The 20,135-nt window shown below is 48.5% G+C and overlaps 2 protein-coding genes across 8 annotated transcripts; both read left to right on the forward strand.

Moving 5' to 3' along the window:
- Positions 1 to 6,753: 6,753 nt before the first annotated feature.
- LOC141954860 (TLC domain-containing protein 5-like) lies at positions 6,754 to 10,312 on the forward strand. Of its 2 annotated transcripts, none has more exons than XM_074894866.1 (3): positions 6,754 to 6,848; positions 7,292 to 7,491; positions 8,122 to 10,312. In XM_074894866.1, the coding sequence occupies exons 2-3, from the start codon at positions 7,296 to 7,298 to the stop codon at positions 8,658 to 8,660; spliced, it is 735 nt and encodes a 244-aa protein (XP_074750967.1). In that variant the 5' UTR covers positions 6,754 to 6,848; positions 7,292 to 7,295; the 3' UTR covers positions 8,661 to 10,312. The 2 variants fall into 2 exon arrangements, with proteins under 2 accessions (XP_074750967.1, XP_074750968.1); XM_074894867.1 differs by having other exon boundaries at positions 6,758 to 6,848; positions 7,295 to 7,491.
- LOC141954858 (TLC domain-containing protein 5-like) lies at positions 8,768 to 19,578 on the forward strand. 6 transcript variants are annotated; one of them, XR_012632282.1, is made up of 4 exons: positions 8,768 to 8,899; positions 15,053 to 15,252; positions 15,675 to 17,387; positions 17,666 to 19,578. XR_012632282.1 is itself a non-coding variant. In XM_074894863.1 (4 exons), exons 2-3 carry the CDS (start codon positions 15,054 to 15,056, stop codon positions 16,211 to 16,213), a joined length of 738 nt encoding a protein of 245 aa, XP_074750964.1. In that variant the 5' UTR covers positions 8,768 to 8,899; position 15,053; the 3' UTR covers positions 16,214 to 16,224; positions 17,012 to 19,578. The 6 variants fall into 6 exon arrangements, 5 of the variants coding, with proteins under 5 accessions (XP_074750964.1, XP_074750965.1, XP_074750962.1 ...); XM_074894863.1 differs by having other exon boundaries at positions 15,675 to 16,224; positions 17,012 to 19,578; XM_074894864.1 differs by having other exon boundaries at positions 15,675 to 16,224; positions 17,257 to 19,578.
- Positions 19,579 to 20,135: the final 557 nt, after the last annotated feature.

The following is a 20,135-nucleotide window of genomic DNA, read 5'->3' on the forward strand; positions in this document are numbered from 1 at the left end:
ATACTCTTCCAGGCATTCACTTCAGGAATGAGCCCTTGCTTAGCACTATTAGCATGAAACACTGCCCTCTGCTTGCAAATCTCTGCATTCACACTGGATCACCTGGCAATCTCTAATCTGGAAGGATTTCTGTATCAGGACCCCCTTTTCCCCTCACTCATTTCAGAGCTTCCCATAAGAAGGGTCTATCATGCTGTTACTATCACGCACACGTACCATAAACCCCCAAACTGAGCCGAGGTTACCCAGTTCATTTCACCAGAGACCTGTGTCTAGATGTGAGCCTTGGTTTTCAATAGACTTCCAAGGTCAATGGCACTGTGCTTTATCCACTGCCAAACTCGCTTTGCTTTGAGCCATTCTGCTCTGTTTCTAAAGGTGCTTTTTTTTTTTTTTTTTTCCCTTTTTTGCTTTCTTTTTTTTTTTTTTTTTAATTAAGTATTTTAGAGCCTTCTTATTTTTTCCTTTTAAAAAAAAATTGTTGTCTTTTGCAAAGCTTGTGTCCAGGTCTTGTTATTGTTCGCAGCTGGCCTCACTGCCCCACTGGAGGACATCACTGTTTGAAAACCTTGGGTGAACTTCTGACTCCATTGAACACAGAGCAGTTTCTGTTGATTTGATGGGACAAGGATTAGTCTTGACCTTCCCTTCTTTCTTTTATTCATCCCTTGGGTTTTATCTGATACCAAATGAAAACAACCTCTCTGGAGTAGAGGTGTGCATGTGTTCTGGTCTTTCCTGAACTGTAAGTAACGTAGTTTGCCTGTTCTCTGCAGCATGCTCTTCTGTTCCTGGGAGGACAAGTTGATTTGCTCAGGTGTGAATCTTGAGGTTTGTGTGTGCAAGTGTTTCTTAACTTCATGAGATGCCAAAGTGTAGGAAACTTCAACTTTCACAGCATATCACCAAGGAAATTGTTGTTATGTTGCAACTCTCCACTTGAGAAGAGGTAGATATTTAATTTTGTTAAAGTAGACTTGAGTAATACAAATTCCCGGTCAGGTTGTCTATGGGTACAAGTAACTAATTCAGTGGAACTAGAGTAAGTGAGTGAATCTGATTCACAGAATGTAAATAGACATTTTTGAGCAGTAGACTTTTTTTCTGATGGCTTTTTTTTTTTAGGTAAATGTGAGCTTTTTTTTAAAAGTAAAAATCATCCTTTGTCACTTCTGGGGAAAAAAAATATTTGATCCATTGTTTCTTATCCTATTCATCGAGTCCTGTGTGATGAATTATTACTATAGGGAGTCTGTGGACCTTAAGAATTTATCAGCTACCTTCACACAAAGTATTGAGCCCTACATGCACATTGTATATAGAACTGCATTTGTTGCTTTGAGTGAGGTTTTGTTACAGAAGCAGACACTGATAATAATGAGAGAGGACTGGAAAAGATAAGGTAACATTTCTTGAAAAATGGAAATAAGAAAATATTTCTTTTTTTTTAAATACTAAAATAAGTTTTTTCAAAATGTTCTAACACAAAAAAGGGAGAAACTGTATTTCTGTTTCCTGGATTCCCTACCACCACTCATTTACCTCTAACTGAAACACTTTCATCATATCTGTTTTTCAGTGGAAACATTAAAATTAAATGAAACTTTTTTTTTTTCAACAAAATCTGTTGTGATTTAAAAAACATTTTATGTTGGGAAAGCAAGAAATGTAGATGGGAAGTATTATTCCAACTCTCCTGATTGCCATGGCCCTTCTTCTGCCATTAATTAAATTTTCTTACACGCTTGGAGGGTTGATTTCAAGCCTTGTTCTCCATTGCTTTCCAACGAGATTTAGAGATGTGAAATGAATTATTTGAATATAATCATTCTAAAGCCAAGCTGCAGCAGGTTTGGTACAGCTGCACGGGGGGGTTTCCTGGCAGATTGAAGGTTCCTGTTACTGTCTCTAACAGGGACTTCCCTGCAAGAACTCTCTTCTACAGCTAGAGTGACGGGAATTAAACGTGACAGCTTTTTCTATGGTGTGCCTCCATCACAGGATCCTTGAGGAAAAAACAAATTCTCCTCCAGCCAAGAGAATGATACTATGACAGTATTTTAAAACAACTGTGCTACGTCAACTACATTTAAACTTGGCTAGCTGTTCGCTGGGTCAGCTGGAGGGACGGATCCTGCCAGCGGGCCCTCCCTGCGTGAACCTACCCCTGCCCTTTGCCTCCGTGGGACTGCTCCTAATGGGGGGGCTCTCCAGGTGAGCTCAGGCAGGCTCTGGGGACACAGAGCAGCAACATCTGCTCAGCTCCACTCCAGCACTGGCTCTGTCCTGCTGGAAAAGCCTGTGTGACCGCTGCTGAACGCTAGTAGTGGAAGATCTGTAGAAACGAATGCACTCACGTATACACAACCAGGGACTGCTACTAGATGTTATCCACACACGAGGTCTTTGTTACTGGGTAGAGAATTGGGGTTGACAGGATATTTAAGTATTTTGCCTGATTTGTTTCCATTAATTTCATGTAAGCAGCTGAGCTAAACTGGCTGGGGGCTGATGGGGTGAGATGAGGGGATCTGTACTAAAATGGTGGAGGGTAGAAGAAACAGGAATGAACAAATCAGCAGAAATCTGTTTTGCAACTAAAACATGCCAGTGTTTTGTTGGAAAAGAACCTTTTCAGGGTTGTGTTTCTCTCTAATCTGGTCTAAAAGATTTCCAAAAACTATACTTTTACATGAAAATTTCAATTCTGTCATAGTTTTTAAAAAAATCCATTCAGAAAACAAATCATTGACCTGTACTCGTGTGCAGATAAAGTGTGTGAGAGGAGAATGTTCCTCTCCTGTCTTGGGCTGGGATGGCATAAACCCCACGGCGTACGAAGATGAGCCAATGTGCATTGACGACTCAATCATACCTGCCCCGGCTGATCCCTGGCAGCTGCACTGCTGTGGGCTTGTGTCCTTGGAGAAGAAATGCTGCAAGTCCTAAGGGAGAGGTGTGGGTGGTGACTGGCAAATTCATAACCCCTCCCTCAAGGAGCTGCCTTTCCTCTCAGGCCTCTCACTGAAACACCTCACAGGGGCTCCGTGAGGGCTGGCCAGCACTGTGAGAGGAGGATGGAGGACGAAACAGTCTCTTTTCATGCCGGCCTGAGAAGTGATTTGCATGTGACTGTTCACTGAGTGTGTTGCATAAAGTCAGCAGGATTTGGATTTTGACCAAATAACAGCCCAGGCCAGGGATGAAAAAGAGGGGTGGCTGGCTGTTGCTTTGTAATTATAAAGACCCCTTAAGGAGTTTCTGGATCTTTCAGCTATAATTTTACGATCCTTACTCAAAGCCAGTTCCACATGAAAAAGATGTTCAAGTGGTAGGAAGGGATCTTGCTCCAGCCTCTCCCTCCTAAGATACAGACCTTTTAAAATTAATACTCTACATAATGGAAACAAGTGCATCACAGGATGGCATGCTGCTAAGAAAATGACACCCTCTCTCTTTTACTTTTTTCTTTTTCCCTTTTTTTTAAAAAAAGTTGGCTATTATGAATATTTAAAGATTAGCAGATCGAAAGAATGAATTTAAACCACCGATCTGTACCTTTGGGACGCTCTATTTTATTTTCCTTCCTGCATGACCTTGAACAGATTACTTAATCCCTATTAGGCAACGGTGATGATAAGCCTCCCCTTCTCCCAGTTCTCAACTTGTGCTAAATAGCATAGTTCAGGAATGATGGACATCACAGCTGACACTGCTGCCAGTCATCACAGAAGACATGTAGAAAGCTCTAGTTTCCAGCTCATTTCTACTGTGAAAAATCTCGAGTTATTTCACTGATTATAAGCAATTATTTAAAAGCTCAGAAGTGACCATTATGATTGCCTTCATAACCCTAGCCTGCAACTTTTACCCAGTAATTCCTGCATTAATCCTATACCTGGTAGCTGAGCTGTAACTTGGCTACTGATTTCAGAGTCAGTTGACAGTCTCCTTAAACACGGGGTAAAGGCTCCCAGATGGTTGATTCTTTTTGTCAAAAGAGACCAAAAATAAAGTTGTGAAAGGCAGCTATTTACAATAATATATTTACAAGTTACTCTATCTGTATACACTCTTATAATATAGAGAAGATACATCCAGATCAAAATCTGGCTCTTAACTGACAGGGACGATTCCATTTAATTTTTAGAAATTCTTCTAAGTAATTTGCTCCCAGAAAAGCAGCACTGCATAAATTTTTGAATATTATTTCTGAAAGCTGGGAGGGAAATGACAAATGTATTAAATGCTGAATAATGGTATCTGCACATCAGTACTGCAGCTGAGATCAAAGCCAAGCTGTGTCAGGTGTTGTGCAAACACATCATGAGAGCTGATCTCCACTGAAAAGTTTATAAACACAATAACAAGTCTCTCAGATTTATTGATAAACTGGTCCTGAATAGGAAAACAAACAGTAGCAGCTGGTTTGTTTCACAAAAAGCTACAGCTGGGAAGGTAAGGTCTTCATCCCCCTGTCTTCTAGGAATACTTCCAATCTCACAGGAGCATCTAAAGGATTAAAAATATACAGAGCAGGAAATTCCAGCTTTCCAAGGCTAAGAGTCACCTCTCACAGCCACAGATAAACAACGCAGGGAGCAATTGTTCACAAGCAGATGTGCCTCACAGTGGCTGTAAGGACTCACGTAATCTGCTGAGCGACCTCGTCTGCTACCAAAGCAGTCTGCACGCTCTGTCCTACTCTCCTCTTGAGGAGAAGAGCTCCTCTGCTCCACCACCGTTAGGGCTCAGGCATCAGTGATGTGAACCCCAGGAGTGAGTGAAGAGCTGAGCTGCCAGCTCAGTCCCTCTCTAAAACACCCCTGTGGGTCCCATCCCTATCGCCTGTGAGTATAAGGGGTGTAACCCCACTTATCTTTTGGTTTTGTTTGTGGTCTGGATATTCACAAGTTCTCTGGAGAAATGGGCCAGATCCCATGCAGCTCCAAAATCAAATCAAGGACGTGATACGCCTTTGGAAGTTATGGTCTGTCTGTAGGTAGACCTCTCTCTCTAGTTCCTGCTCTTCTCAGCCAGAGAGAACTGAACTGTCACTCTCAGAAAATAAAATGGACAAATACTCCTGACTTCCCTCTCTGTTGACGGCTGCTGGAGTGCATATAGGAGATGCACTCCTATTAACGACTGACATCAAGGCTGACTTTTCCACTTAACTGCTGCAGCAACTCCAGAGCTCTAAGGGAGTGTGCAGACCAGGTAGGAGGTGGGATACCTGATACATCCATGATGTTTAGCAGTGCCCAAGTTCAAGCAAGACTGGGAAGGGCTGGAAAATTAACAATTTGCTGTTGGTGTTTAATTTCTTGTCTTGTTCATTCCCCTTTCTTTCCTCCTCTGTTTCCACCTATGAGGAGAGTGAGTGCAAGCTGGGAGAACAGGGCTCTGTCCCTTGCCCTTCCCAGCTTTTCCTGTGGCCTGAAAGGAGACTTTGAGCATTTCTAAGTGTCCAAATGATCCCTCATCAAGTGCCTTCATCATTCCTGGTGCTCACAGCCTTGGGACTTACAGTCCTGGTAGAAATAGCATAGATCCTAACACTACAAAACAGTGCCTTCAGTAGCTGGGTTTAAGTTCAGGCTCACCTTTACAGATGTCAGCAGGGACTAGTGCCCGAGCTGCACTGGGACCCCCTTCTGCAGTGTCTGCACAGCCTGTGGGCTTGCTTCAGAGTGGGGGCCAAAATGCTGCAAAGGAAAGAAAAATAAGGAAGTTTCATCTCAAATATAAGAGCAACCTATAATCTACAGTCCCAACTAGAAGTGTACCTTAATGTATTACTTTTATAGCTTTTATAACACAGAGAAACATCCTATGGAGAGCCAAGTGACAGCGGGTGAGGCCTCTCATGGTCCGAGTGATTGTCTCGCTCTCAGCGTCGAGTTCTGTGGCTGTAGGAAGGCTTGGGTTCTTTGGGTCACACAACCTCCTTTAGACAGTTTTTAAAGCAAACCAAATAAACAGAAATTACATGGTATGGACACAAGCTGGCTGTCAGGGCTTGGAGGAAGCACAGCCCTTTCCCGGTTACTCACCCCTGCCTCTGCCCAGCCCTGGTGCTCAGCCCCAGCTCAGCTCCTCGCCCACTCACCCTGTTCTGCGTGTTGCGTGTCCCATCTCCCCGCACATCCCGCACCACTCCCCAGCTCCCGACCCAAACTGCCCCAAAGTCACCGGCTCCCGGCTCTGCCTCCCCTCCTCGCAGTCAGCACAGGACAACACAAACCCCCACCCGGCCCCTGCTTCCCGGAGCAGTACAGAACTCGAAAGGGGACTCCAGGACGCTTGTTTAAAAAGCAAGAAAAGGACACGTGCACCTCCCCCCTTGCTTTATTCTCCACTTTATTCTCCTTTATAAGAGAAGAAAAACATTCAGTCAAATTAAAGCCCGGGGACCCTCTGGGGCTCGCCCAGCCGGGCGGGCTGTAGCGGGATGGCGGTGCCAGCCCGGCGGACACTCCTGTCCCTGTTTCTCCTGCCCCGTCCCCCCCCCCCCCCCCGCCCTGCCCCCGCAGCACGGCTCTCTCCCTGCCCCGGGGCACGCAGCGGGGCCGCTCGGATCCCTTCGGTCCCCGGGACAGAGCAGAGGGGGATGAGGAGCATCCTCCGGGGGCGGGGGGGGGCAGAGAGACCCTGCCCGGCGGGAGCTGCCCCGGCTGGGGGCGGGGAGGGGAGGGGAGGGGAGGGGAGGGGAGGGGAGGGGAGGGGAGGGGAGGGGAGGGGAGGGGAAGGGAAGGTAAAAGCTTCCCGGGGCGCCGCCTCCCTTCCCGGGCAGTCCCGGAGCCCGCGGCCGGGCGCGCAGAGCCGGACCCAGACCCGGACCCGGGGTAAGGAGCGGGCAGAGGGCGCCCGGGGGTGACCCCGGGGGGAACCGCCGCTCTGCGGGTGCCCGCGCTGCCCCCCCCCCAGCCCCGTGCCGTGCGGGGGAAGGGGGTCCCGGCCCCACGGGTGTCTTGCCGCTTGTCCACCGGCCCCGGGGGGCGAGCGGCCGTCGGGGAGGGCTCGGGGGCGTGGGGGGGGGGGCTTGCTGGGATCGTGTTTGTCCCCAGACGCGGTAGGGCAGCGTGCTCCCGGGAGGGGTCCGAGGCGTGTTTTGGTGGGATTGTTTGGTTTGTTTTGCTCATGTGTGTGTTTTGGGTTTGGTTGTTTGGTTTGTTGGGTTTTTTTCCCCCCTGGGATGGGCTGGGGTGGGTGCTGAGGCAGGCAGCCTGGGCGAACGCCCCTTGCTGAGGGGGCTGCCGTGCTCACAACGTCCTCGCTCGGTGTTTAGCAGGATGGTTTCCATCGTTCTCGAAGTGGCCTGCAGCCTTGGTGCCTGGCTGTTTCTGTACATCTGCTTCTGCTACTGGAACAAGCACCGTTCCCACGAGTGGAGCTGTCGCTTGGTCACCCTGCTGCATGGGGTGATTGTCACCTGCCTCTCTGGTTACGTGGCTCTCTGGGATGGCCCCTGGCCTCTGACCCATGCAGGTATGTCTGGAGTCTTACCCATGTCCTTGTCATGTGGTGGAGTGGGGGGCTGATTGCTTTTGCTGTCTGTTCTCTTGCGTTTATGCTTCTGGGATGGGATTTTATTGAACTCCCCTGCTTCTTCTCCAGCACTTACCGCTTCTCACTGTTAATCTTTTTATTCTTTTTTGTTTGGTTGGTTTATCCTTGTACATATGCAAAGTTTTCAGGTTGGCAGCTTGAGTTTATTGCAGCATTAGGTGTAGCAACGTGTTGAAAATAGACTTAAGTGCTGTTTGCATCTTTAAGGGTGTAATAACTGCTGGCATTTGTTTGCTGTTTTCTATCATTAAATCTCAGATAGTTCTGCTGATGGGGTCAGGCTTTCCATGCCTGTTTTCTAAAAGGGAGGAAGAGAAAAAGAGGAACAGAAGTGTGGCAGGATGGGATGACCTGCCTGGGTCTGCAGGGCAGGCTGAAGTGTGGAGGGAGAGCAGAACCAGACATCCAAGCTTCCAGCCTGGCACCTGGCCCATAGGATGAGGCTGGAAACTAAGGAGGAAAGAGACACACTCACAACCTGTATTGCTCCATATAGCAGAAGAATGTCTTAAATTAAGACTCCAGGCTTATGTACGTCTTTCTTTTCAGGTTCACCAAACACACCTCTTCAGATCCACGTGCTGTCCCTGACTTTGGGTTACTTTATCTTTGACCTGGGCTGGTGCCTGTATTTCCAGACAGAGGGGGACCTAATGCTGTTCCATCACACGCTGAGCATCTGTGGCATGATCATGGTGCTGGGCCTCGGGAAGTCTGCTACGGAAGTCAATGCTGTTGTATTTGTTAGCGAGATCACCAACCCACTGCTCCAGACCCGCTGGTTTCTGCGGGAAATAGGGTGTTACCACACCTTCCTGGGAGAGGTGGTGGATTTCTTCTTTGTGTTCCTCTTCCTGGTGCTGCGAATTGGGGGAGGAGCTCTGATCATGTACGCGATGGTGATATCCCCTGATCCCAGCTGGCTGCTCAAGGCTGGAGGCCTGGCCATGTACATCGTATCTTTGGGGTTCATGGCTGAAATCTGCCGCTTTATCAGGAGGAAAATGTTGAAAAAATACCATTCCTGGACAAGGCTGAGGAGTATGAATGCACCTGTGAAAACTAATGGGCACTTGGCAGCTCATTAATGAGTTGTGGATGACAACCCTTTGGGCTAGGATCCCTGCTACTGAGGCCTATTCCTGTGAAAAGAACTCCTAAAAGTGATGTAGAATTGACTTTCTGGCACTGGCAGTGGTCCACTACCCCTGGAGGAGATGAATCCGTGCTAGGAATGCGGGGAAGCTGACAGAAGAGGAGTTTGAGTGGAAATCTGAGGAACCTGGCACATCTACTGAACTCTCATTCCCTGACTTCTCCAGCAATGGTACAGTCTCAAGGAAGGTGGCAATGCCAGACCTATTCAGTCTGCAACAAATAATTGCACAGTCTCTATGTTCTGTAATCATTTTGGAGGTAGAATTATTTTACAGTGTAGAGCCAGAAAATGAATTCTGAAAAATCCCATCTTCCTGCCAGTGGGACTGGGTAGGGGTGTGACCTAGCAAAGATTTACTGAGCCTCACTCTCCCTTAATCCTGGAGTTGGACAACACGCTTGACTAAGTACTTGGATGCAAGCCCCTGAACAAGATTCCTGTGCTTGCGAGGTTATAGTAGAGTTGTCCTTTGAGTGTGTGAAGTGATGGTACTTGAGGTGAGGTAATGTTTTACCTCATTGTTTTTAATGATACATTTCTCTTTTTTGTTTTTAAATACTTGCATTCAAGCAGATACTGATCTCAGAGCAGTGTGACTTCACTGGGATTGACTCAGGCCCTTGCAAACAAGAGTCAAGAATTAGACTTGTGCCAGTAAACCCCATAAGTGGGTGTTCACCTAGCACTGGATTGCTTTAAAAAAAGATCAGGCATGTTGTGGGTGAGAGATGGTAGAGAAGAGCCCTCTCTGGATGCTCTTTCTGTCCTGAGGTTGACTTGTTTTACAAGCTACTTCAGCTGAGTGCATGGCTAACAAGTCTAATATGTGACTGTATTTCCAGGGGTGACAGTGATGTTTAGGCAGATCTCAGTGTAACATCTGCTCCATACCAGCAGGTCTCAGAGTATGGACCAGTTCTGTTGTTTTCTTTACCTCTCAGAATTGTGTTCTGACATTTCCCCTGGGGTTTTAATGTGAATTTCCTTCTGCTTAAGGCTGCAGTTGAGATTTACTCTCCCATAAAAGCCTGGCTTACAGCTAAGAGACAAATGGCCTTATGTTGCCCTCAGGCTTAGCAAGTCTGGTTGCCTTTCCTTGCTGCTTTCAAAGACCTTGTTTAGAGGAGCTCAAGAGCCCCTGAAACGGCCTGTGTGGCTCTTGCCTAAGTGAGGTGTCACCCCTGCTGCAGAGGTGAAGGAGGGGAGCAGTGGGAACACAGCTGCTGGGGGGATGCAGCCTGACTAGCTCCTCCGTGCCTCTTATCTCACTGACTTTGGCACTGGTTAGGACAGATATCTGCCTTGGCTGGGGATTAGAATAAGGTGTCTGGAGAGATTAAAAAATTCCATGAATTAACTTTTGACATGCCCTCTGAATGCACTGCAGCTGTGAATCCAGGCAAGTTAGCAGGCTACTATGTTTAGAAAAGCAGGAGCCTTGCACCCCTGATAGGTTGCCAGCATGGCTCTGGGGAGCCTGGCCTTGTGAGGTATGAACTCCTGCCAGAGTCACTGTGCTCTTCTGAAAACTCCTGAGTGATGAGACTTCTAATAAAGTTACGTTCTCTTTTTAAAAAGAAATGATTGCTGTAATGTTCTTTTGTTCTGGGTCTTAAGGAAGCAACTGAAGTTAATGCTGAGGAAAACAGGCTTGAGGGTAGCCTAAGCATGCTAAAGCTAGTCATCCCTGACAAAGCTCTGGCTCAGGCCCTTCATGCAGTTCAGGAAGGAGTGAACTGGTGGGGAAACAAGCACAGACTGAGCCATGTGCTCTGGAGCTCAGGCTTGAGGTGTGAAGGATAGATGAGAGTCAGCTGAAGCTCAGATTTGTGACTAATGTGGCCTTGCCAATGAATCATGGTCAGTACCACAGGGAACTTAAGAATGGGCCATTAAACTGAGATGTTTGCTCTTGATGGACACAAGGTCACAGGGGTAACTTAAATTCTGGCCATGGTCTGCATCCCAGGTTGCCTCTTTTTCTCTGCAGCAACAAGGTGCCTCTGTTGCTGCGTTTCATCCTAGGAATGACCAGTTTAGAAGGCTTGGGTTACAAGGTGGTTTGTCTATGCTATTTTTGGAGAAGCAATTGAAAGCATGAGAACACCTCTGGTGTTATGTGATGTCCTAAGCCACTGCTCTGAGTGGCTGTTTCCAGCTGAGAACGTGCTACTGCTGGGCCAGGACTCTGCTGTCTGGAGTGGAGGTGGGGCTGGGCTTGGCTTCCAACAAGAAAACTCTCTTCCTTCAGCTGAGGGACAGTAACCCAGTGCTCCCAGCTTGGATGCAAAACAGAACTGATGGTAGTTACTGTGTGAGATTTAAAGCAAAATAAGTGCCCTCAGGTGGTCATGTACCATGTCTCATCTAAGAATAGTTTTAGTGTTAAACCCTCTAATGTGATGCTAGAAAAGCATCTGGCTCCACCCTCGGTATCCCATTGGATTTCTTATTTGCTAACGTTTCAAAGAATGTAATTTTTAATACAGGTGCCTGATTTTTATCTGTCAAATGTCCTCGAGGGCTTTTACAGTCACAAAAAGTGAGCATCAGTCTTGGCCTATCGCTGAGGAAGGCTATGGGACTTGTGTGTATTTCCAGTTCCTGTATCTTTCCGGCTGATTTTTGGATGAGAAGTTTCCCAGTGTTGGCAAGCTAATACGTTCTGTGACCCTCCAGTGTTGTAAGCTCTCCTTAGAATAGGTACAGAAAGAAGGCAAGAAGAAAGAATGTACTGCTGAGGGAGGGTGTAGCTGTACTGGACCGGGTAGCAGAGTGCAAATAACTGCTAGCAGAGGTTCCTGTCCTGAGCTGTTTTGCTGAACGCTGTTCATCTGCAGGCAAAACGAGCCAGCGCCACTCAGCCTGCCTATTTAAACGGCTGACTCTGCACAAAGCAAACAAGAAAATTAGTGTATAAGCTGCACCTAACTTCTGGTACAATCCACTGGGAGGTGATTTAACTTGACACCTTGCATCTCACTAGATGCAAATTTTGCACATGGGATGATCTGGAACAAAAAAACGCCTCAACTCCTCTATATTTTACCTCGGGCGTTAAGTGGTCCTTGCCTCGTTAGGACTCTCCGAGTGCTTTTCTGTGACCATCTTTGTCATTCTGCCTGGCTGCTCAGTTTCTGTGCTATGAGTCAACATCAGCCCTACAGCTTTCTGTGTCAACACTGTTCTTTGTCCTAACCTAAATATTAGAACAGCTCCACCTCAGTTGTTTCTGAGGCTACTGGTGCCTGGTCCAGCAAAGGTGGAGGAAAGCAAGAAGAGACTAAGATTTGTGAGGGGAAGCCAATGCACTATGAGTGAGGATGTTGTGCTGAAATAGCTGAAGGATGAGCATCTTGAAGCAATGGGAACCTGTGCCTGGCCTGAACTTGAAAAGTAAGATTAGAGAGATATCCAGTTGCAAACAGGCTTATTGCAAGTGCTGTAAGAGGCAGGACAAGGCACTCCCATCATCTCTATTTCAAAAGGTAAAACCTGACAGGGTGAAGGAAAGAAAAACCCACCCTATTTCTGTGTGTGAGAGATTGTTTTGATCGCATCTTAGGAAAGGAGCGTGTTGGTTGGAGGCACGTTTTTGTCAGCTGCTTTAGGTGTCCTGCTTAAGCCCTGGATTTTGCTGCTCTGTGGATGGAGAGGAAGGCAGGAGAGAGGAAAGATGCGGTTTCGCCCTGGATGCTTGTAGTGAGAAGAAACTGCGAGGCTTTGTAACGGCCGCCCTGCAGGGGCTGAGGGGGCCGCGGAGGGCAGGGCTGTGCCCTCTCCCAGCCCGCTGGGGCGGCCGGCCCGGGGCTGTGCGGGGCGATGAACCCCGCGGGCTTCGGCACCTTCCACCCGCGCCGCACTGACGCGGTTTTGCAAGTCCGGGGGCCGTCGGGCGCTGGCCGGGGGCGAGGGAAGCGAAGGCCGCGTCTGCCCGCGGCCCTCGGGGCCACGCGAGGGGGCTGGAGCGGGTCGTGGGTGCGCGGGGCTCGTTTCCTGCGCCCACGGGCTCCAGCGATGCTCCGGGGGGGTGTGTCTGTGTGTGTCTGTGTGTCTGTCTGTGTGTGCGCCCGCACCTGCCCCCGCTCCGCCGGCGGCCGCCCCGCGGGCACGGAGCCCCCGGCAGACCCCCGCGGTCAGCGGCCTCCCGCGGGCCCGAGGAGCGCTGCGGCCCCGCCCGCCCCTGCCGTCCCTCCTCCCCGCCAGCAGGTGCCCCTCGGCCGCCGCCGCCGCTTCCTCTTCCCGGTTGCCGGGGGCGGGGGAGGCGCCGGGCCGGCCCCAGCAGCCGCGTCCCTGCAGGTGGGTGCGCGGGGCCGAGGGGCCGGGCCTGGCCCTGCCGCCTCCCCCGGGAGCGGCCCGGCCCCGCGGAGCCGCGGGAGAGGAGCGGGGCCGGGCGAGGCCGCGGCGGGGGCGAGCGGGGCGGGGGGGCGCGGGCAGGGAGGGCGGCGGGCGGGCTCGGCTCGGCTGGGCAGGCTGCGGCCGCGGTTCAGCTCTCGGGGCGCCTCCATTTTCTGATTTGAACCAAAAAAAAAAAAAAAGATAACGGTGCTGTGCTGGGGATGCCCGTGTCGGTTTTAAGCTCCTTCGGGGCGAACGGGGCTGTTCTGGACTCGGGTCTCGGGCACATGTAATTACCGCAGAGCCTGTTTCACTGATGTCCCCATGGCTGCTGGTGGCACAAACGATACTGTAATTACAGCTGCTTTTAAAAGGATGTGGCTCTGTCCAGTGTGCGAGGACAGGCGTCATTCACAGGTGCAATATCTATTGTATATGGCAATGACAAATGTTAAGCTTTGATGTGCGGTTGGAAGGTGGCCCCCATCTTTCTTTCCAGGGGATGGAGAAACATTTTTTTCACGAGTAGCTGTAGAAAACACCTCCAAGTGTTTAAAAGGTCATTTGTCTTCCTCCTACCAGCCTTCTCCAGCTGGTCAATCCCTTTTGTCACATCAGAATTCTTCCTGCCTTATCTGCCCTTAGTCTAAATGCGTATGGACCTGGAGTACCAGGGATGTCAAGGGAAACACCTGGTCAGAGCAGTTAATCACATCCTTATTTAATTTCCCCGTGTTCTGGAGGCCCATTATGCCGTAATGGTTTTGTTTACGCATCCTCCTAAGTCATCCCAGGTAATACTTGCAACAGGCCAAACAGGAAGGTTGGGCATTGCAACTCTGACTCCTCATCACGCGTAGTCCTTTCGGTGTTCCCCAGCCCTGGGCGTGAATCCAGCACGCTGGCCAGCCGGGACCAGCACGACCAGTGGCACTTTTGCTGTTGTGCAACTGGAAACTCCTGTATCCCCCAGCGTGACTCAACTTCTTTTGATGTGCTTCCCTGAATGCTTAGGAGTAATGAGGCACATCTTATATCACATGGAAAGGTATTAGCCTAGAGTTGAGGGTGTTCAGCCTGGAGAAGGCTCAGGGGAGACCTTAGAGTGGCTTCCCAGTACTTAAAGGGAGCTTTAATGTGTTGTTCCACTGGAAGTTCTCTTGGGGAGAACAAGGGGATTTTACAGGTTTTTCTTCCCCAAGTTGTCCTGGAAATGTGTTAGTGCTAGAGGTTAAAATTCAGTAGCAGGCGATGGCAATGCCTCTGTGTTTCTCTTGACTTGCAGTTGGTGTCACTGCACTGGGAAGATTGCTGAGCAGTGGATCTAGCAAGACACTCTACGTTTTTTGGGTTTTCTTGGGTTTTTTTGTTTTAGGAGTGGAGGAACCAAGCTAGCAAACAAGATGACAGGATGAGTAGGTCAGGTGGGGCAACACAAGCAGACCAGTCAAATGCAGATACATGGGCAGGGAACTAAAACGAAGGGGCAGGCGTAGCTCTGGATCAAAGCCTCGTTGCTGGATGCGGCACTCCTCAGCCTGTCCCTCGGGCAGTGCAGATGAGCACAAACATATCCCAGCAGATCCTGCATTGCAGACTGGTTGGGGAAGTCCTCTGAGGTGCTTTACCAAGTCGCGGAATGTTTTCTGTTCAGCAGGCTAGGAACTCCCTGCCTTACAAGGTCATTGCTTTCAGGGTGTCTTCCCACAGCTGAGGTGACACTGGTGGGGGTCTCTGTGCTGGTGGCCACGTGGTGAATCTGCTCTAATTTTCAAGAATACCCTTCTTTGATGTAGGCCTTTCCTCAGAGGAACTGCAGTTCTTCTGCAGAAAAAAAACCTGTCAGGAGCAAGCAACACCATCAGGAAACAGCACAGTAACTCAGCGCTGGGATGGTTGCGGGTGAAATGCTGCAGTGGATTGTGCTAACGCTGCCAAAGGCTAGAGCTTCTGATGCATTTTGTCTTTCTGTTCCTGTGACAGGATGCTGTTCCCCCTGCCTCTGCGGGTAGCCTGCAGTCTGCTTGCCTGGCTTGCTCTCTACACTTGGTTCTGCCATCGCTACAAGCACCGGAATTACGAATGGAGCTGCAGGCTGGTCACGCTGACCCATGGCATCCTTGCTACCTGTCTCTCTGCTTACATTGGCTTCATTGATGGCCCCTGGCCTATGAGTCACCCTGGTAAGTAACGAAAGTTGTGGTCCCAAGTCCCCCAGTGGGTGAATGGCACAAAGTGGGGTTCTCCTACTACCTCAGTATCCAGCCCACTGGAGGAATGATGATTGTAATGATATCTGAGCTGCTTTGTGATGGAAGTACTAGAGAAATGGAGAGACTGGTACTGTATTTTGCTAGTGTAATGGCCCTCCCCAGCTGCCGTCTGGCAGAGTGTGCGATCACGTTGCGTGGTCATTACGTGTGTGCAGCTGCTGGACTTACAACTACAGTATTGTGACTTGTCTGCCTTCTCCAGCTGAGCTGTGATCAGTACAAGCTAATACTGGCCTGCCAGTGCTGAAGGTGAATACTCCCTCCTTGTCTCAGATCCTGCCTGCTTGTTGCCTCCACGCTTTAAAGCTCTGTCTGGTGTCTTTATGTTTCAGGATCACCAAACACAACTCTCCAGGTACACGTGCTGTGCCTTAGCTTGGGCTACTTCCTCTTCGACCTTTGTTGGTGTGTGTATTTCCAGACAGAGGGTGCCCTGATGCTGGCCCACCATCTGGTGAGCATCTTGGGCATCACGGCGTCGCTGGCACTCGGGGAGTCGGCTACGGAGGTCAACGCCGTCATTTTTGGTAGTGAGATCACCAACCCACTTCTGCAGGCCCGCTGGTTCCTGAAGGAGATGGGATGTTACCACAGTTTGACAGGTGATGTGGTGGATTTCTTCTTCGTGGTCCTCTTCACTGGGGTGCGGATTGGAGTGGGGGCCTGGCTGATGTACTGTGAGCTTGCTTCGCCCAAACCCAGGTGGTACATTAAGCTGGGTGGCGTCATCATGTACGCTGTCTCCTGGGTTTTCATGGTCAGCATCTGTCGCTTCGCTAGGAGGAAGAGCATGAAGAAGTACCACGCTTGGAGGAGCCGGAGGAGTGATGAGATATACTTGAAAACTAACGGACATCTGAAAAACCACTGACTGGATCCTGAGTAAGACTTCCTCGAGTTCACAGTCTGGCAAGGAGGGGATCGTGCCTGAAATGCCACTGTCGGGAGAGGAGCCAACACACGTTAGAAATTCTGCAGCCAAATTTATCCTTGGCATAACTCCACTGAAATCCATGGAGCTATGCCATGGATTCATTGGACCTGCAGTGTTTGACCTGGCAGAGGCTGGCTCAGTGTGTACATAAGCATACGCTAAATGAGATGAGTGAAAGAAGGGCTAATTTTACAGACTAAACATAACTAGTCCAGCAGTGCAGGTGTAAATAGTAATGTTAGTAGCAAACTCCTTCAGCACTGGTAGAATATTGGAAGGGAGGAGAAAATAACACTAGATCTTCATGTTCAGTGTCCTGTACAGTCTAGACATCTAGAGTGACTCTTCTTAGGGTTAGGAAGAAGCATGTTCTAGTGTTTCATCAGAGTTGGGATTCCTGGCTTTTCCACCAACTCATTATGTGACCTTGGGCAAGTCACATAACTCGAACTCTGTGCCTAATTTCCCCATCTGTAAATTGGGGGTGATGGAGCTGATCCATCTGTGTTATGCACTTTCAGATCTTTACTTGAGAGGTGCTATATAAATGCAAAATGATGGTTGTTATCTGCACTTTGTTTATTATCCCTGTGTTTCCCTTGGGAGAAATGATTTTGGTGGTTGAGCTAGAGTGTGACTCTAGGAAGAACAGTATTTCAGGTAGGTCGTTGTTTCCTACCCTAATTCCTTTTAATAACTTATTTAATAACATATTTATAACTTATTTTTCTGTAGTGTCCAGAAGCTCTAATCAGCACTGGCGCCTTGCAGGACTAGGTGCTCTGTGAATACCCCCAAAGACACAGCCCCTGATGTGAAACGCTTTTCAGATTTTTTCCCTCTTCTTCATCCCTGACTGTTAAAACTCTGCCCACTCCCTCCAAATACTGCTTTTAACTCCTTGAGTGACCCAACACTCTCCATTATGAGAAGCCCCATCAGGACTTGCCAGTAAGTGGTTTTCTGGCCCATGGGCCAAGCCCTGTTTTGTCTGCAGAATGCCAAAGTTCCCTCTGCTGTGCTTATTGGCCCGAATGCAGGCATAGCGTGGAGCCAACCTGAGACCAAACGGCATGCCTTGAGACTGTCAGACAAATACTCTCCCCAAGCTGTAAGTAACTTTAAAATAAGTAACTGCTGAGTGTTTTACTGCGGCAATCTGCAAACAATCTGTAGTTGCTGATTCTGGCAATCTAAAGGGAAGAGGGGCCAGAACCTGATTTGTAGTGAAGGCTGTGTATTTCTGTCATCCCAGATTCAGATCAGTGTATCTGAACCCAGAGTCTGCCACAGTGTTTGGGGTAGTGGGGTACGGTAGGTGAATGTCTGGGGGCTCTACGGAAAGATGACTGAAAAACACTTGAAACTAGCACTGATGTTTTTCCCCAGGACCATAGATACCAGTTTCGACAAGAGTGTTTCCTCAGATCCAAATTGGGATGTCTGGTTGAAGAGTGGCCAACATGCATATTCAAAACATGGTGGCTAAAGGTGGAAGAGCTCCCCAGCGTCAAATCTGTCCCCTGCCCTGTTCAAGCCAGAGACCTAACCTTGGCTCTCTTTCATCTGAATTGATACCTTGATCCCCAGGCTTTGAATTCACTTCTGTCTCCCTGATTGGATCTGGGTCACATTATAAAGTGAGCATTTATAGGGTAAGAGAAACTTATTTTACAGCCTAATAATTAAAGAAGCGAAAGGCACAGAATCTGGCCTTTTTTAAGCAAAAAAATGAACCTGACTGGCAGAAAAAATAGGTGTTAACTTCTCTGGTCCCATTTGCAGGGTAAAACTGTCCCCCAGTTGGCAGCTTCTGGTGTTTATTTCACTGTATGTTCTTAAGCGCTGTTTCTTTGTTATTGCTGTCATTACGTTGATCATTTATTTTGAGCCTCAGCATCAAGCCTCCAGGGCAGCTCAGGTGCTGGTTCTGCTGTGAGCTTTGCCTGTTGCAGCCAAAGACGTGGAGAGCCCAAAGCACTTCAGATGGGCAGAGCCAACTGATGGGTGAGCTGGTGCTGAAAAGGAAACTTGACTCATTTAGCACAGCACAGGGATACGACTGTTGAGCCTCGAAGGGAGCCAAGAAGGGCTAGTTGGGGCTTGCTGGTTCTTTCCCAGCTCTGTTGCTGTTGGGCATGTCAAGGAGCCTTTTTGCCTCAGCTTACCCACTTAATTAAGTGGGTACAGTATTACCTACCTCGTGGAGTGTTTTCATGTGTTAACACTGAGCCACCTTTGATGAATGCGTGGTGGTCTGTGTCAAGCTGTGCTGTATAAAGGCAAAATGCTGTTGCTTTGAGCGAAGCACTTCCCACTATGACCCATCATCAGTACTTTGTCACCTGAACATGGCACTTCCTGGCATCTGGCTTGCCTCACAAAAGCAGGAGCCCAAGGTGCTTTGCAGAGGTGCTTATGGGTAGGAGTCCAAAGGAGTAAGCTAGACGCACACCTAAAGATCAGCAGTGCTGCTGCTTGTTCAGGTGGACTCCCAAGTTGAAGAAAGGATGTCTGGTGGGTTTTTCTTAGTAAGGATTGCAGTACATCTGGAGCCAGAAAGAGTTTCAGCAGCCAGCCTGACCAGGTGATAAGGACTTTCAACAGCAAGTCCTGAAGAAATGTATGTGAAAACAGCCTGCTCATTTCTCAGCACAGCTGTTGACTTGCCCACCAAGAAGAGTTTCCTGAGCAGTCCCGATGATTTGGACTCTGACCTCTGCTGAGGTTTGGTGTGCAGCTTAATGCGTGGTTACAGCCCGTCTGTGGGGGCTGTACAGCCCGTACCTGCCCAAGTGAATAAGGCTGTCAGTAACTGCAGGCATCTATGAAACACCTTGTGTGAAGATGTTTTGAAAGACCATGCACTTTTCATGGCTGAGTGGTCACCTTCTTCAAACTGTGGGGAAACATAGTTGGAAGTAGAGCACTGTGATCAATGTTGAGGCTTTAGAAGTTAAGCAGGGACACCAGAAAACAAAAGAGCAATGAGGAGTGGCTTTAGGAAGTAGAGCTAGCAACGATGTATCAGAGCAAGGCCTGTAGTCTTTGTCTAGTGGGCTCCAGCATAGAATCACAGAACCAGAAGTATAACTTTCAAGCTATGGAGCACATGGTGGGACCTGTCTTCAGGCTAGTCCATAGTGGCTAGAGCAAACTGTAAAAGGAAACTGCAGAACTAGTGTGAAATAATAACTTGTGTTTGAATTACTGTGTAATAGCAACTAATGTTCCACCAGTGAATGGTGTAGAAGCTTTGTATTATGTTTTATAAAATAAAGATTATTTAATTTTATGAGGAATTTCTTTTCTCTCTTTGGATGCAGTTCTTAAGTTGTATTGTGTGTTGCTGGATGAGTCGAACAAAGCCATGGTCCGTGGGTGCTTGTCAGGGACTGAGCCAACAACTTGTACAGCTGTCACCATTTAACAGGCAGAGACACCACTCTTTGCAAGGTCGTCCTGAGGAGTACTTAGTAGTTTGGTGTTTGCTAATAGGTGCTTCCAGGTTGTTGACTGGCTGAACAGGGTGCATTTCTCCCATAGGTTTGTTCCCAGGCCTTTCATGGCACCTATCCTCAGGCGACTCATGGAGCAAAAATGTTTCCTTTGTTTTCCATGCCCTGTATGCTAAAGGAGAAGGTTCTGCTGTGTTTCCACACCATAAACCATGAGCTCTTCTCAGTCATAAACTAAGCGTTGTTGCCTGGGAATTGTTTCATTGGAAAGTCTGATAGGAAGAGAGTATGTTTTAGCATTATTTGGTGTTGCCTTGCGTGGGGGTACTTGCAGCTGTAGAGATGAGCCGAAGTCTGCACCGTGCAAAGGTCCAAGTGGTCCAAGTGGTGTTAATCTGTGG

This window comes from Strix uralensis, chromosome 26, assembly GCF_047716275.1.
Source record: "Strix uralensis isolate ZFMK-TIS-50842 chromosome 26, bStrUra1, whole genome shotgun sequence".
Classification (NCBI taxonomy): domain Eukaryota; kingdom Metazoa; phylum Chordata; class Aves; order Strigiformes; family Strigidae; genus Strix; species Strix uralensis.